This window comes from Rhinoderma darwinii, chromosome 6, assembly GCF_050947455.1.
Source record: "Rhinoderma darwinii isolate aRhiDar2 chromosome 6, aRhiDar2.hap1, whole genome shotgun sequence".
NCBI lineage: Eukaryota > Metazoa > Chordata > Amphibia > Anura > Rhinodermatidae > Rhinoderma > Rhinoderma darwinii.
The window spans coordinates 136,136,862-136,153,274 of record NC_134692.1 but is presented as its reverse complement, the minus strand read 5'-3'; the positions used below and the strand labels follow the sequence as shown (position 1 = coordinate 136,153,274).

The following is a 16,413-nucleotide window of genomic DNA, read 5'->3' as shown; positions in this document are numbered from 1 at the left end:
GACCTATCCGATTGTGGAAAATCCCTTTAAAGGGATTACTGGAAATAATGGAGCAAAAGCCTCCAACAATGAGCGTCCATCCAGATGGTGGAAGATCAGAATGAAAACATCTCAGAGTAGTTACCTTTAAGGGTTCCAGGACAAAGAATGAGCAGAGGAAGCTGAATATGCCAGAGATGAGCCACATAAGACCCACGCTGGTGGTGAAGCCCACCCCAATCCACACCGAAACCGCAAAACAGGAAAGTAGAAGGAAGCAGCTGAGAACATGAGCAACACGTGTGCACCAAGATGGCAGCATCTGTCTGCGTCTCTGAAAAGCATTTGTAATGACTGAGGGAAAAGGAGAGAACTTTGTCATCTACTAATCCTTAAACCACCTTTTAACACAATCTCATTTTAGGTTCAGCATTCCATGGTGATTCATTTTTTAATATATCTTTATAGCGGTCAGAGCGTTTTCCTACATAGCTCCAAATCCCCTGCATAGAAAGTGAGTTAAATAATAAAATTCTGTCTGCCTGCAGCCACCACCAGGGGGAGCTCAGAACTTTCCTGCATACCTTTTAATTCTTGTGCACAATCATTATCTAGTAAGCTCCTCCTAGTGGTGGCTGCAGGCAGCCAGCATTTTAGAATACATGAATAGATAATTTACTATGACCAAAATGATTTTACACTATTGTACAATACTATAAACTCAAATATTCAGTGGCTCGTATTTTACAATGTCTTAGGCCCCATGCACACGACCGTGCCCGCAATCACGGCCCGCGATTGCGGGCACGGCCGGCCGCTGACTGACAGCCGCATTTTCGGGCCGTGCTCCCATACAAAGTATGGGAGCACGGCCCGCAAAATGCGAAAGAACGAACATGTTCCATAATTCCCGGAACATTTCCACGGCACTGACACCCTTCCGTAGTGCTACGGAAAGGTGTCAGTGTTCAATGAAAGTGAATGGCTCCAGTTTTGCGGACTGCAGTTGCGGTCCGCAAAAACGGAGGTTTTTTGCTGTCGTGTGCATGGGGCCTAAGTATAGTGTGTGATATCTATCGTGCATGTTCATCCTATAGGTTGTATGTTATATTTACCTGTCCTGTTGGACTTGACTGATCTGGTCACATCCCTGGCAGATCCAGATAAAGTCTGCCCTTTGTCATTCAATTTGTCCAACATTATGGTTTCTGTCTTATCTCCAAATGGATTCGATCTGTAAAAGTAATGTAAAACCGTCACATTTTAGGCTACCTTCACATCTGCGCCAGGGCTCCGTTCCGACGGAGCGCCAGGGCTCCGTTCCGACGGAACGTCAGAGCTTTCCGTCGGAATGGAGCCCTGACTGAGAATAACGAAAACCATAGGTTTCCGTTTCCATCACCATTGATTTCAATGGTGACGGATCCGGTGCTAATGGTTTCCATTTGTCTCAGTCGACTACGCTATTGATTCAGTCAAAACGACGGTCAGTTAGGGTCCCGTTCCAACAGAAAAGCTCTGACAGAACGGGACCCTGGCGGAGAAGTGAACGAAGCCTTACTTGTAGCAGCGTTTCATAGTCTCCAGCTATGTGAACAGCTCTGGGCCCAATCAATGAATGGGGCAGCTCTATCTACCTCAATCACAGCAGGAAATCCCAGCACAGTCTGAAGCACTAAAACACTGCTGAATTACAAGCAGCATATCAGCTACAGCTTTGTCTCTCTATATTGTAGGGGAAGGAGATTACATTTTTTTATCAATAAAAGTATGTAAAATGTAACCCAGCCAAAGATTCATCTCCCATCCCGATCTGCTATCTTTCTCCCTAAAAAAATGTCTTATGTACAACAATGATCATCATATATCTACTTACAAGTCTGACAGCAGATCTGTCTCGGTCCGGGAAATCCTCCCAAGGTCTCGTGGAAGGGACATACTACTGGCTCCATCTTTATAAAACATCAGAGAAGACATATAACTTCCATAGTATAGTAACAAAATTTGTAATCGTAAGTCATGGGACATTTGTAAGCCCCACCCCATTCTGCCTAGGAACACCCCCAAAACAGTATGCAAACTACATAAGCCCCACCCTTTTAGTAATCCTGATCACGGTACAGTCCCATAAAAAAACCAAAAAACTGTGCAGACGTATTTCAGTCGTTTCGCGTTACCTACATGGCTACCCTACAATTACTGAGGATAATGTAACAAGGTCCTTCAATTGGAGAAGACGGTGGAAATTGCTATTCACGTATTTTAAGGGTGACTGCTTCAAGAAAGCAATGCTGGTCCTGTATGGGTTCAATTTGAGGAAAATCTACCCACGTGTTAATCTTGACATCTCGTAGGAACATGTCAGAAGATCAGTAGATCCTCCACTAATTTCTACATCTATAGAGCACCTGAAACCTCTTAGAAAATGTTGCGAAGTAACGGAAATCTCTGGCAATGCCTCTTACCTGATGCTAAGAACTGACAAGGTAAGGACTGTGGTAGTCCTAACACCACACTATCATCCTCACTGGGGTGGCAGCTGGCATCTAACCCAACGTTACAGCTGGTTCGGTGTCTCTCCAGCTTTTGAATGGTGTTGCCCATGATGGAAGGATCACTGAGGAGGTCTGGCCAGCTGAGCATGTCATCCTTCATATTCCACTGGATGAAGCTGGACAGAGGAGGAAGCCAAGGACGTAAATGTACGCAGGCAGAATCCGGAATCCTTTAACCTTCAACCTTCTCTAGTCCCGACCATTATAAGTAAATCTTATATATTTTTGATGACCGTCTTATAATTCGGAATATCTGATCATATAGAATCTATCCGGTCCTTGTAAAACCAGATTAAAGTAGATTTACTGTGCTTGGATCCTTCTTAAAGAGAACCTTTCATCTCCCCATACATGTGCAGCTGAGTGCAGCATGTAATGGGGAGGGCTGCACAAACCCTGGGGCACTTTAAGAAAACAATTCTACCTCGCTCCGTTATTTAGATATTGGTGCCGTTCTATTTGGCACCCGATATTTAAATAACCCCCTCAACAGTCAACGGGGCGTGTACAGGCAAGGGGGCGTGTTACTATGACTGTGACACTGTCTAATCAGATATGGACAGTGTTACAGCAAGAGCGAGGAATGAGAGTGTGTGCGCGCGCACACGCTCTCACTCTTCAGATTTCAAGATTAGTCTTCTGCCGAACTGGCAAGGGGCGGGGCGTGTCACTACTACGGACAGGGGAAGAGCTGTGGAGAGGAGAGCGCGCTATCATCTCTTCAGCTCTTGCGAGAGATCAGTCTTGTATTGTCTGCCGAACTGGCAAGGGGGCGTGTCTCTGCTACGGACAGTGTAAGCGCTCCCCAGCTTACATTGTCCGTAGCAGTGACACGCCCCTTTGCCAGTTCGGCAGAAGACTAATCTTGAAAGCTGAAGAGTGTGGGCGCGCGCGCGCACACCCACTCTCATTCCTCGCTCTTGCTGTAACACTGTCCATATCTGATTGGACAGTGTCACAGCCATAATAACACGCCCCCTTGACTGTTCAGGGGGTTATTTAAATATCGGGCACCAAATACAACGGCACCGATATCTAAATAAATATATTTCTATATCTAAATATAGAAAAAAAATGTAAAGTGCCCCAGGGTTTGTGCAGCCCTCCCCATTACATGCTGCACATGTATAGAGAGGTGAAAGGTTCTCTTTAAACTGGTTTTACCTGATTGGAGGAAAGCGTCAGAGCACTCTATCTGAAGCACCGCCCGCACATTCTCTCTCTGACGGACTGTGGAGCGGCCAATATAATCCCAAACACAGGTTTTAACCCTTTGTGTGTGTCTTATAAATGCACTGAGCAAATTTACTGAAAACTTCTCCACAACTTTTGGCTTCCTGAGGCGAACAGTGAATCCCGCCCCTCCCCAAATTGAAGATAGAAAAGTCATATATAACAAAATGGTGCCCTGTTCTCCTATCGCCTCATGGATGGTGGGTCTGGGTAGGTACCAAACCATCAAATATTCTGGATTATCAGATGCTGGATAATAGGAATTTCACTGTATTTGGAGATCCACAACTTACCTCTTTGTGTCTTCCACAGGAATTTCTGTTTTGGTGTGGTCAGAGAAAGCCTATGGGATGAAATGTTGGGCGGTGTCAGAAATAAAATATTTAAAAAAGTGACGCACCGAGAATAATCTAGAAAAAGAGACGGTGTCTGGAGAGCTGTTCCTTCCTCACCTCTCCATGGTTCCCGGTGTACGCCATGAAGGAGCTCTCCATCACTGTGTCCAAGTAGTTATCAATTTCTACAGATTGCTGGTCAAAGTACGTGAGGGACGGACGGATACAGGTCTAAGGGCGATAAAACACAGCTGCAGTCTGATGCTCGAGACTCACAGACAAGTGCGATCTCTACAAAACGGCGCGCGTCTCACCTTGCTGCGGGCTCGTCTGAACAGGTAGAGAAGGATCAGGTAGATGGGATACACCAAGACGCTGGTCACCAGTCCAACCGCCACCGAGTCCACACTGAGAGGAACCGACTCAGACACCGCTCTATCCCTGGAAAAATAGGACCGCTAGTTTAGCCTTCTATAACTTATAATATAATATCCAGTCATGTGTCTTCATTTACAGTTTATAAATATAATGGTTGTTATTGAAAACAGTCAGCAAGCTTGTTGACAGACACAGCCTGGGTCCCGTCAGTGATCCATCTATGGTTCGGAGAAACTATCATGGGCCACTCAGAGTGGCATTCGGTCGTGTGCAACTGCACGAACCGCGTAGATGAGCTTCTATAATGCATGAGGGGGCAGAAAGTTTTCCAACATCAGGTTACTGTGTAGTGACTGGGGTAAAAAAAATACACTTCCCAAAATGCAAATCACCAGAATGACTTATGTGCAGACACTGAGCAAGAAGGGGGTGTTGAGAGACGTAAGCTCTAAAGACTGCAGAATAATGAATTCTGCTCTGGAGAATACTATAGGCTGTAACTCATGATCAGTACAGTAATGTAATGCATGTACAGTGACACCACCTGCAGAATAGTGAGTGCAGCTCTGGAGTATAATACAGGATAAGTAATGTAATGTCTGTACACAGTGACTCCACCAGCAGAATAGAGAGTGCAGCTCTGGAGTATAATACAGGATAAGTAATGTAATATCTGTACACAGTGACTCCACCAGCAGAATAGAGAGTGCAGCTCTGGAGTATAATACAGGATGTAACTCAGGATCAGTGCAGGATAAGTAATGTAATGTATGTACACAGTGACTCCACCAGCAGAATAGTGAGTGCAACTCTGGAGTATAATACAGGATGTAACTCAGGATCAGTACAGGATAAGTAATGTATGTACACAGTGACTCCGCCAGCAGAATAGTGAGTGCAGCTCTGGAGTATAATACAGGATGTAACTCAGGATCAGTACAGGATAAGTAATGTATGTACACAGTGACTCCACCAGCAGAATAGTGAGTGCAGCTCTGGAGTATAATACAGGATGTAACTCAGGATCAGTACAGGATAAGTAATGTAATGTATGTACACAGTGACTCCACCAGCAGAATAGTGAGTGCAGCTCTGCAGTATAATACAGGATGTAACTCAGGATCAGTACAGGATAAGTAATGTAATGTATGTACACAGTGACTCCACCAGCAGAATAGTGAGTGCAGCTCTGGAGTATAATACAGGATGTAACTCAGGATCAGTACAGGATAAGTAATGTATGTACACAGTGACTCCACCAGCAGAATAGTGAGTGCAGCTCTGGAGTATAATACAGGATGTAACTCAGGATCAGTACAGGATAAGTAATGTCATGTATGTACACAGTGACTCCACCAGCAGAATAGTGAGTGCAGCTCTGGAGTATAATACAGGATGTAACTCAGGATCAGTACAGGATAAGTAATGTATGTACACAGTGACTCCACCAGCAGAATAGTGAGTGCAGCTCTGGAGTATAATACAGGATGTAACTCAGGATCAGTACAGGATAAGTAATGTAATGTATGTACACAGTGACTCCACCAGCAGAATAGTGAGTGCAGCTACGGAGTATAATACAGGATGTAACTCAGGATCAGTACAGGATAAGTAATGTATGTACACAGTGACTCAATGTTTTATTTAGAATAATTCTATATGTAAAATGGTGTTAAAATGTGGAGAAGATTACCTATGGTAAATATGCAGCTATTTGTGTTCATGATCAGTCCACTAGGAAGTAGTAATATATGTATACACACACGCAAATATACAATATGCCACTAAGCTCATTCACTTACCCATGATTGTTATCTCCCACCACACCGTACCACACTGCGTTGGCACACAGGAAGAGGAATATGAGAAGAGCGCAGCAGGTGGCTCTCTGGACGCGGGTGAAGCGGCTGCGGGGAGGTCGGTCCCACATAGACAACCAGACATGTTTCTCGGAGATTCCTCGCTGGAGTTCAGCCATGAAGATGCGGGAGAATCTCTTCAGTTCTGACTCACCTTAAAAAGGAAGCATAGGTTTTATGTAGAGGGGCAATCCTACAGAATTTATGAAAATGTTGGAAAATACTTACTGGCAGCAAAGATTTCCTTCTCCACCCGACGACCGCTATCCTCCTGCCCCACAGTCAGCCAGTCGTTGACCAGGAAGAAGTAATTCTTACTGCGCTGCAGGTCCTTGATGATGACGTGCTGCACGTACCAAGATGGGCCGAGTCCTGTCCAAAGATATTCATTTTATTATCAAGAAACTTGAGATTCCGGTCAGGTCATCCACTCATGAACAGTCACCCCAGACACAGAATTTATATGATTTCGGTCACTGGAATAAATACAATATCCGTAATTATATATTTTTGTCCTTAAATCAATAGTGCATGTGAATAATCTAAACTTTGTAATATATCTTATTGGGGGGAACCGTCATCTTCCTCACCTTCCAGCAGTCTGTAGTTCTTCTTTCCCTGCCTGCAGGCTCCCTGTAAATGTTCTCAAACCTCCTCAGTCACAAAAAATCCATCTAGTGAAAAACAGTATATGGAAGGCAGGGAGGAGGGGGATGCAGCTGCAGTCTCCATGTTTTAGTGAAACAGCATAAGAGGAGGCAGCAGTAAGAAACATCTGATTGGCTCAGTGCACATAGCACATCTCTGACATCACATCAGGAAGAGCCCGCCCACCTAACATTTAAAGAAACCAGCAGAAGACCCTAAGTATGGAGGGTTTGTGCTCCTGATTATATATATATACTTAAAGGGCAATGACAATAGCTAAAAGCCCCTTCTCTGAGATACTGAGTTACTAAGAACCTGTTAAGAAATCTCTAATCAGTGGCAAATGGGTTTGATTGTTCTATAGAGTTCTGTTATTCTGGAAATCAGTGATGATCTGAGATCCCAACCTTAATCGATGTGATCATCTCTCAATGTATCCTTGACGTCTTTCCCTGGACTTCTCCTTTAAATATATTTTTTCTGCAGAGTACCTGTAAATGTGATGATTGCCCTTTAAATGTAATAACCCCTCAGTTTCCACCAGTAGATGGCAGTGTTCATCAACAAATTATTTAAAAAGTAACCAACCAATTAACTAAAGATTCATTAAGGGTAAGGCCACACGGACCGATAATGACCCGACCGCGATGCGGCCAACAGTTGAGCCAGCACCAAGTTTGGCGTGGCTGTCAAATTGCCTGTTAATGGCCGCGCATTGTTGCGGGTAAAACGACCCTTTACCTGCAAAATTGTGTGGCCATAAAGGGTGTATTCATTAAAAGATGCACGATTTTGCAGGTAAAGGGCCGTTTTACCCGTAACAACGTGCGGCCATTAACAGGCAATTTGACAGCTGTTAGCCTCATCGTGGCCGGGTCAGTGCCGCTCCATGTGGCCTTACGCTTACATATCATTTTTGTTAATTCAAACGGTTACGAGCGTCTGTAACGACAATTACCTCGTATAAATAAGCAAAGCGAGAATCGATGGACGATAAAGTTATCATTCGTCACTGATAAAATTAATTGCTCATAAATATTTGAACAGTCTCCTATATGTGGAAATCTATCGTTCCGCACATCAGCTGCAAACATACGTCTACAGAGGAACAGGACATCACTAGTGGACGATCGCTTCATGTAAACGGGGATTTACGATAATCCAGTGACTGTGTGTCAGCCCATGTCGTGTCTCATATTAGTGCACGTGAATGTCATAGAACGGGCTCCTAACTCGCAACCACCTCATTTAGCCGCTGAAAAAAGGCGCTCCTGCTCTGGAGGACTGAATGCAACCATATATTATATGGTTACCCCTCGATTTTAATGGGTGCCATGTATTACTAGTTTCTTCGAGACCCCCAGGGTCTACCTCAATATCTTAATCAGCTGAAGTAACAGATGTGAAGACATCTGGGATTCCCTGCTTCATATAGGACATGACTAGGGGCAGGAAAATCTTTCTTGTTGCCCAAGGCAGGGGTTTCAGAAAGTGCCAACCACCCTTAATCGCTCCACCCCTGTCCACTCCACCCACATGCAATTCTCAATGCAGCATGTAGGGTTCTCCCGCAGCTTCGTCCTTCACCTCTCATATATACTTATTATAGACCACCCCTCCCTTCTCAAATGTCGCCCTAGACAGCCACCTACTACTTCAACCCTCGCCTCCTGGGCATAGCTACTAAGCAGCAACATCATGATCTCCTGGACATTTGTATAAAGGAATATTCCCTCTCCTAAGTGCCGGAGGACCCTGGGAAAAAAACCTTGGATGAGAACCTTGGACATCCTTGGACCCCCAAATGTTTTGGAGTTACACTTAAAGAAACATTTATCCCTTTAAAACTCCTGGAGACCCCGTTCTTCGTCCCTTTACCTTTATTATCATGCCACAGACGGATTTTCCACACATTTCCCAAACTCTTCTCTGTTGCTATCTGGAAGATGTCCACACTGTTTCTGTGGAAGGTATTCTCGCCATCTAGATGTCTGTGGCCACTCTTACTGTCCACTCCGTACAGACTGATGCCAACATGAGCGGTGGTACCTGAGCAGGAGAACAGCAGACAGTGAGGACCGGCGCCCTAGATAACAAAACCGCGACACAATGATGACGACACTCACCAGACCCTCGACCCCATCCTGTCTTCACCAGAACCTCATATTTATAAAATCCAGCTTTCCCGCAGAACGGGATGACTCCAGCTTTATTCACGTCCAGCAAGTCCAGTTTGTGGACAATAATGGTGGCTAAAGAGTAGGTAGCGAAGCAGACGGCACAAGTGAGCAGCACAATATAGTTAATACCGGGAGGAGGAGGCTGAAACAAGAGGAAAAATTCTAATAGCAATGATACATGTATTTCTACAGCAAAATTCCAATAATCTGGAATACTTGGGACCACCAAGGTGGAAGTTCACAGGCAAAAATACATACACATAACGATGGTGGTGAATGCGTAAACCCCTAAACCTGCTGCAATGCCCTCTTGCCAAGGCCTGCCCTTCTGGAAGCCTATATAGGCACATTGGTGGCAGCTTCCCATAGTGTGAGGCTGTATAGGCCGTGCGGATGTCCATGTGTTCGTGACGGAGTGGGCTTCCCAATTGCCTCTCGGCACCAGGTGACACTAGTGCCAGCCTACCAAGCAAGATTTCACTCTAATCCGGCATAGGTGACAGATTAAAGGAATTTTCATTTATATATATATATATAGGAATACTAGAAGGCCAATAATCCCCAAAAATGAATTTTTCCCCATTTTTTCTAGAGTCTTTCTACTTACAGGGTAGATAAAGTTGACGGAGTGAGGCGGGACGAAGAGGCTGGCACCAAATGCTGTGAGATGTTGGGTTAGACATACAGCCTGGTCCGGTCGGGTATCCTCCAGGGGTACAACGCCCTTTGTCTTCCATCTCATCTCATTCCCATCAAAGTACTGACACAGGGAGGTATACAGGCCCACCGTCACATCCACAGGTGACCACATGTAATGGTTTGTGATGTTTAGATAGTAGCGTCTGGTCAGGTTTCCATCCCTAAAACAGACATTTATATTTTGGTTAAACTTTTTCCATTACGGTCATACATGTAGGACCACCCTACAATATTCTTGCAGTATCTCATGATTATTCTCTTACATGGGGGCTATGAAGAACGTGTACAGCTTGTGGTCATCTCCGGAGAGAGCGTCCTCGCCGATCTGCTTCACGTCACTATAATTGTACTGGTTGGGATGGCCGGTCTCATGAAGATACACAGAGATGTACGGCTCCAGTTCACTGTCCTTGTATCTCTCTACAAACAAAACGAAAGTCAACACAAATATGATAAACGCATCAACAAATCCATGAAAAAAGCGTCACGTGAAAACCCTGCCTAGATCGCATTTGCAGTTCGTTCTAAAGTACCAAAGGGTCATAGATTTAAAGGCTAAAAATCTGGCTTCCTGCAGCCACCACTAGGGGGAGCTCAGGAGCTTACTGTATTCTGTGTTATAATCAGTATGTAGTAAACTCACAAGCTCCCTCTAGTGGTGGCTGCAGGAAGCCAAAATATTATCTTTTGACTTTATGGCTATGCAGTGGATTTGGAGCTTTGTATCACAAAAACCGAGCTCCAACCGCTCTAAAGATATATTAAGAAATGAATCAGCACAGAATTTTAAACCTATTTAGAATAAAAATAAGTAAATGGTGTAAAAATGTGGACATTCCCTTTAAGGTTTGATATTTACTGGTGATTGTCTTGTCCTTTAAATGAAGTGTCATTGACTCACCATCCTGCACTGTGTAAGTGATCTGTATGTGAAGTCCTGCGTTCTCATTACTGCTTTCTGCCTCGAGGTCCACTTTCACCGAGCGCCGTCTCTCAATGTTCGCCACACCCGCTGTGATATTCCCGACACCAGTGTTATTGGCAACGCTAACAGTAATGGCCTTTTCAGAATCCAAGCTGTCAAGCGGGATCTGACTGCCATTACTAGTCTGGAACTCCATAGATGCCACCTTGGTGGACACGGTGTAGTTGCTGATGAACCCGAAAGGGTACGGATTAGAGTCCACTTGGAACATGACCTGGATGATGTCTGTTAGGTCTGGGAAGGTGCTGTTAAATCCTTGCGGAATGAAGAACTGGCAGCCAGTCCTGTTGCTGTAGCAAAGCAAGTTGAGAGGATCCGATCGTTTGCCCCGGGCCAAGATCTCCCCACCCTGTAGGGTCAACGGCTCCTCATTTAGTACCCTGGACTTCATCAAAATCCTCATGAGATCAGAAGAAAGATTGTAAGCCTTGGAGGCAACAGTAACATTATTGAGGGCACCACACAGCTGCCCTCCTTTGTGGACGGATGACTTGGTGTTTACAAGATGGATGACATCTCCTGAAACGGAAATCAAATCAACTTGAAAGCCCCAAGAACATGAACAAAGAAGATCGATATATCTGTGCAGGGGTTTAATACTAAAAACATTTGCATGGACAAACCTTTAAAGGAACAAGCAGGGAAAAATTGATACAATGTATTATTTATAGTGCAGGGCCTAGGAGGGCGGAGCATGACACCAGGATTCTCTCTTTTGAATTCTTGGAATCCCTGTGTCATGCTCCGCCCCCTTCAGGCCCTGCACTAGGTATAGCAGTGAATTAGTTGTGTTCCTTTAAGATTTGGAAATAATCTTCAAGAGTATAGGCAGTTGGTGACTTCCAAAACCTTTTATCTAGACCACCTGTCGTCTCCAGGCAGAAGCGGACAACAATGAGGGACAAACAATACGGGCACGGGGAGCAAGCGCTGCCTGCTGAGGTTATGATTCGTCCAAAGTGACGTCGGGGAAGCAGTTAGCCATTGGCTAGTCTGGTCACGTCACTCCGCAGGGACGCAAAAGATCGGCGGTGGGTAAAGAATCCGTATTACGGAACGTATATATCGGAAAGTTTTCCACCTTTACAATTTTCACGAGTTTCATTTACCTTTCTGGGACTGTCTGATAATCCAGAATATTTGATAATCTGGCACCGACCAGGAATTTAAATTAATTGTCCAAGACAAACCATGACAAGTTTCCGCCAGAAACAGCGCCACACCAGTCCGTTGGTTGTGTCTGGTATTGCAGCTCAGCTCCATTGAAGTGAATGGGGCTGAGCTGCAATACCACACACAACCTGTGGTCAGGCGTGGCGCTGTTTCTAGAAAAAATCGGCCATGTTTGTATGTAGATATATATCTATATATATAGATACATATATATATATCTATCTATCTATCTATCTATCTATCTATAGATAGATAGATAGATAGATAGATAGATAGATAGATAGATAGATAGATAGATAGATATCTATATTGGATTATTGCGCATGGACAGGCTTCGTTTTGAATGCAGTATCCCAGGCCGTTCTGGCTGCGGATTGCACAATGCAGCCTCACAAATGATGATAGATCTGTCCCCGTAGCTATGGAAGCCTTTAACAGCCTTGTCACTATAAATTTCTTTCCTCTGGGAGCACAAAAGATACTCATAATTCACCAGCAACTTTTTATCTCTTCACGTTTTAGGCCTGTGACATTATTAAAAGGTCCTTATATCATCCCATTCCTCCCGTGTAATTACCAGGCAGCGAGAAAATCCTCCTCTACGATTTTATGATTATTTATTACGACTTCTGCAGCATTTTTACAATTGTTTGTTTGCCTAAAGTTCTGATCAAACCAGATAAGTCACATCAGTCTAAAAAATAGCAAAAATGACCAGAAGAAAGAAACACGACAAAATCATTTTCCCGAGAGATTTCGCTGTATTGTCGCCATTTATTGCCATTAAACTCTCATCTGCAATTTATTTGCTGTTGCTAAGAAACCAAGGAGCTTCAGTAATGCAAAAATATCTAATTGAATGAAAAAAATAAATGAGTTATAATGTCAGTATTCCGAAATACGATGTCAGCGCAGTTGTGATATGATTGATTTCCTTAAAGGGATTGTCTGGTTTAGAAATCCCATTTTCAAATACCCTGGATGAGATAATAGAGTGGGTCCCCCCATTGGGCGTCTCTTTCCGGAGGATCCGACAGCTCCCCATTACACGGACATCCCTATCATTTCAATAAGAACTGTGTAATGCTTAATTTCTCCTGTGGCGGCGCTGCAGGGAAATTGAAAGCTTTCTGGCAGGTTACAGCTGATCAATCTAGATCACTCTGATTTTCATGGTGCAAGTCTCAGTCTAAAATAGATATGACCCTTTAGGCCAATGTGATAGTATTGCATCCACAAAAATACCTCCAAATACCTGTTCACACAGGAGATATCACCCAAGATGGCTGATAGATTACTATTATTTGGGAAATAACCCAAAAAGGTACTAAACCCCAGACATGACCTGCTCCACTGTCCCCTTCAAGTCGGGTTGTCTCCAGATAGACCTCGAGCTCTGTTGTGATTGATCCCGTTATCACGTCAGAACATGGGCAGGGTCTTCTGGTTCTTTGGTGGGCCAGTCTGACCCTAACACTGCACAAACATGACCACAAGTAAGAAATATAGAGACGCCAATAACTAATGTTGAAAATCTCTGGAATTTTGGGTATGTCTTTCTACTTGGGCTTTGTGACCCATCAACAGTAAGATGTCTACAGAACATGTCTAGAAGACGACTCGGTCTTACCCATGATATTCAGTATGTTGTCTGCAATGGTGGTCGGGGTCATCATCCCTTGCGTTGTTTCATTCTGTAAAATGGACATCATGGCTTCCAGCTTGCTGAGCGTTTTCCGCTGACAAGATGCACATGCCAACTCCTTGCTGGCCACCTGAAGACAAAGGAACACGCAGTCTTGGTCATCTCATAGACTCTTTTATTGCGTAAAGTCAACTGATCCAATAGGGACTTGTGACACCTGTAGAACGTTCTCACTTTGGCTCTGATCCCATTGCATTTTGCCTTTACGTCCGGCCTATACGTCATGGAAATCGGTCAACGTATGCACTGAACGTAAAAGGCACGAAGTATGCCACCGTAGACCATACACTGTCACACGACATACATAGGCCCCCCATGTCAAAACGAACAGCGAACTACGCTTTCTTATACAGTAAAAAAATAATATATATATATATATACATACAGATGTTTACCTGCCGAGTGGATGGCAAAAGGACAATCTTGGCATCCTTTGGTCTATATGGATACCTTAAAGGGAATGTGTCGCTAGAAATATTTTTTATTTTTTTTAGTTCAACAATTAGTATTTGAGTGATTACACATTGTTTTAATATTTGTTCTTTTTTCACAAGTCAGGAAATATTATAAATTAGATTCTAACTTATCACATTTCCATGTGCTGGCCACTAGAGGGAGCAGTTCCCAAAATTGCAGCATGGTCAATGTGGTAAAGCAACCTCATTGCGTTATGCTGCAAATTTGGGGTAGACACACTCTCTCTAGTGTCCTCACACAATCCCCCCTCCCTTCTTCTGGCCAGTGCAAGGAGGAGGAGGGGTATGAATCTTCAAACCTCCTACACTGTGTGCCGCCATTTTCTGAGCGACTGCACAGTGTAGGAGGATTAGATACAGGGCTCAGCAGACAGTATAACACGAACATAATGCACACAACACATACACGAACATAAATTACCTTCTCCTGCCGCCGCCGCTCCTATTCCTTGCGCCTTCGCTTCCTTGAACATATGGCCAGAAGCTGCGACCGGAAGTAGTCATCTTACTGTCCGGCAGCGGCTTCCGGTCCACATGAAAATGGCGCCGGATTTCGATCTGCGAAAGAGCTTCGTTTTGGTCTGTGTGGGAGACACAGACGGCGTACGCTACTGAGAATGGAACGGCTCCCGTTCGCATTCTCTATGGGGTTGTATGTGCCGTATTCCATCTCTGTATGTGTCGTTAATCGACACATACAGAGATGAAAATAAAAATGGCAGCCCCCATAGAGAAGTAAAAGTAAGAACAAAGTAAAAAGTAGAACATGAGAACACAAATAAATAAAATTTATGTTAATATCATATTAAAAGCAATATGATACAAAAAAATAATTTCATGACACCTTCCCTTTAAGCATGCATATGTGCTGTACTTCCTGAGGCATACGCTGTATATAAACACAGAATGTGGTGTGAACAGGGCCTAAATCAAAAGACTTCAATTAAAGCCCTTTGGTACTGCACAGAGATTTCTACTACAGGTAATGTAATGGAATACTAGGTTTTTCAGGAAGAGAAATCTCTGAGCCGTGCCCAAGGGGTTTGATCTCTCTATAGGGGCATTTCAGGAAAGCAGTGGTGGTCCGAGATCACAGACTTTAGCAATGTGATGTCCATTTTTAACCCCAGTACTCCTCCTCATTATCCTAATACTTGAGGTACGTACCGTACATTGTGCAAGCGCTGCCGTGATCTGCCGTATATCATCCACCGTGTTAACTTTCAGAGATATGAGGGCATCGGTTATTTTCTTGCGCACGTTACCCAGGTTCAGCTCACTCGCCTCTTCTGGTTTGCTCATGATGTGTTCATACTAATAGAAATAAAAAAGGTAATTACATCTAAAAAAAAATAGAGCGGTTGTCTTGTTAAGAAAACCTATTATCCTATTAGGGAGTTAATAAAGGGGGTCCCTTGTTCGAGTGGAGATGAGTTACAAAGAGCGTCTTTTATCCTGGAGGACCCGGCATATCTGTGTATTAAATGTACAACCCATTGAGGTCGATAGAAACTGTGCAATTCTTCATTACCCCTGTGGTGGCGCTGCAGGAAATGTAAACACTTACTGCCAGGTCGACCCATCCAGATCATATCTAAGACAAATATGTAAATTGTGTGAGAACCAATGTGCCCCCGATAACAGCTTCCGTAGGGGTTGTAAACCAGATTTCCTAGAATTCTGAATGGCAATACTTAGTATCAAAGTAGTATTAACAATATTCCAACTGCCTGGCATCCGGCGGAGTAGAGTGATGCCACCGTATGTTAGACTACAGGGCATTACCAATCAGATATTCCAACAATCTGGAAACATACTTTCATAAATGCTAATTTAGGCCTTGTTCAAATGTCGTGTAAACGCGTAAAAAACGCTAGCATTATTGCAAGCGCTTTTTAAAATACAGGCGTTTTTGACGCGTTTTTCGTGTTTTTTTTACGCGTTTATGCACTCCCATTGACTATGGGAATTAGGCGCGTTTTCCGCGCCAAGAATTGACCTGACGCTTCTTTTTTTTTACACAACGTGTTTTTTAAACACGCGAGCGTAAAAAATAAAGCGTCGAATGCACAACAATGCATGTTCTTATTGATGTCAAGGGAAAGCTTAAAGCAAGCATTTTTGACGCATTTTTCGCCGTGTAAAACGCGTCGCATACACACCGTGTGAACAAGGCCATGGTGTTTAATTGGATTATAAAAAAGCGTT

At 43.9% G+C, this 16,413-nt stretch overlaps 1 protein-coding gene across 2 annotated transcripts in view; it reads right to left on the bottom strand.

Annotated features, from left to right (window-relative positions):
- PKD1 (polycystin 1, transient receptor potential channel interacting) overlaps positions 1-16,413 on the bottom strand; it is a 93,361-nt gene that overhangs the window by 9,591 nt on the left and 67,357 nt on the right. For both annotated transcript variants that reach the window (XM_075830551.1, XM_075830552.1), the window contains exons 20-35: positions 15,373-15,519; positions 13,655-13,799; positions 10,768-11,370; positions 10,130-10,286; positions 9,775-10,027; positions 9,114-9,309; positions 8,866-9,036; positions 6,568-6,711; positions 6,283-6,493; positions 4,417-4,543; positions 4,220-4,333; positions 4,061-4,110; positions 2,445-2,650; positions 1,856-1,931; positions 1,095-1,213; positions 125-333 (exon numbers count right to left, since the gene is read on the bottom strand). In XM_075830551.1, the coding sequence (XP_075686666.1) occupies positions 125-333; positions 1,095-1,213; positions 1,856-1,931; positions 2,445-2,650; positions 4,061-4,110; positions 4,220-4,333; positions 4,417-4,543; positions 6,283-6,493; positions 6,568-6,711; positions 8,866-9,036; positions 9,114-9,309; positions 9,775-10,027; positions 10,130-10,286; positions 10,768-11,370; positions 13,655-13,799; positions 15,373-15,519 (2,928 nt within the window). The remainder of the gene's footprint in view (positions 1-124; positions 334-1,094; positions 1,214-1,855; positions 1,932-2,444; positions 2,651-4,060; positions 4,111-4,219; positions 4,334-4,416; positions 4,544-6,282; positions 6,494-6,567; positions 6,712-8,865; positions 9,037-9,113; positions 9,310-9,774; positions 10,028-10,129; positions 10,287-10,767; positions 11,371-13,654; positions 13,800-15,372; positions 15,520-16,413) is intronic.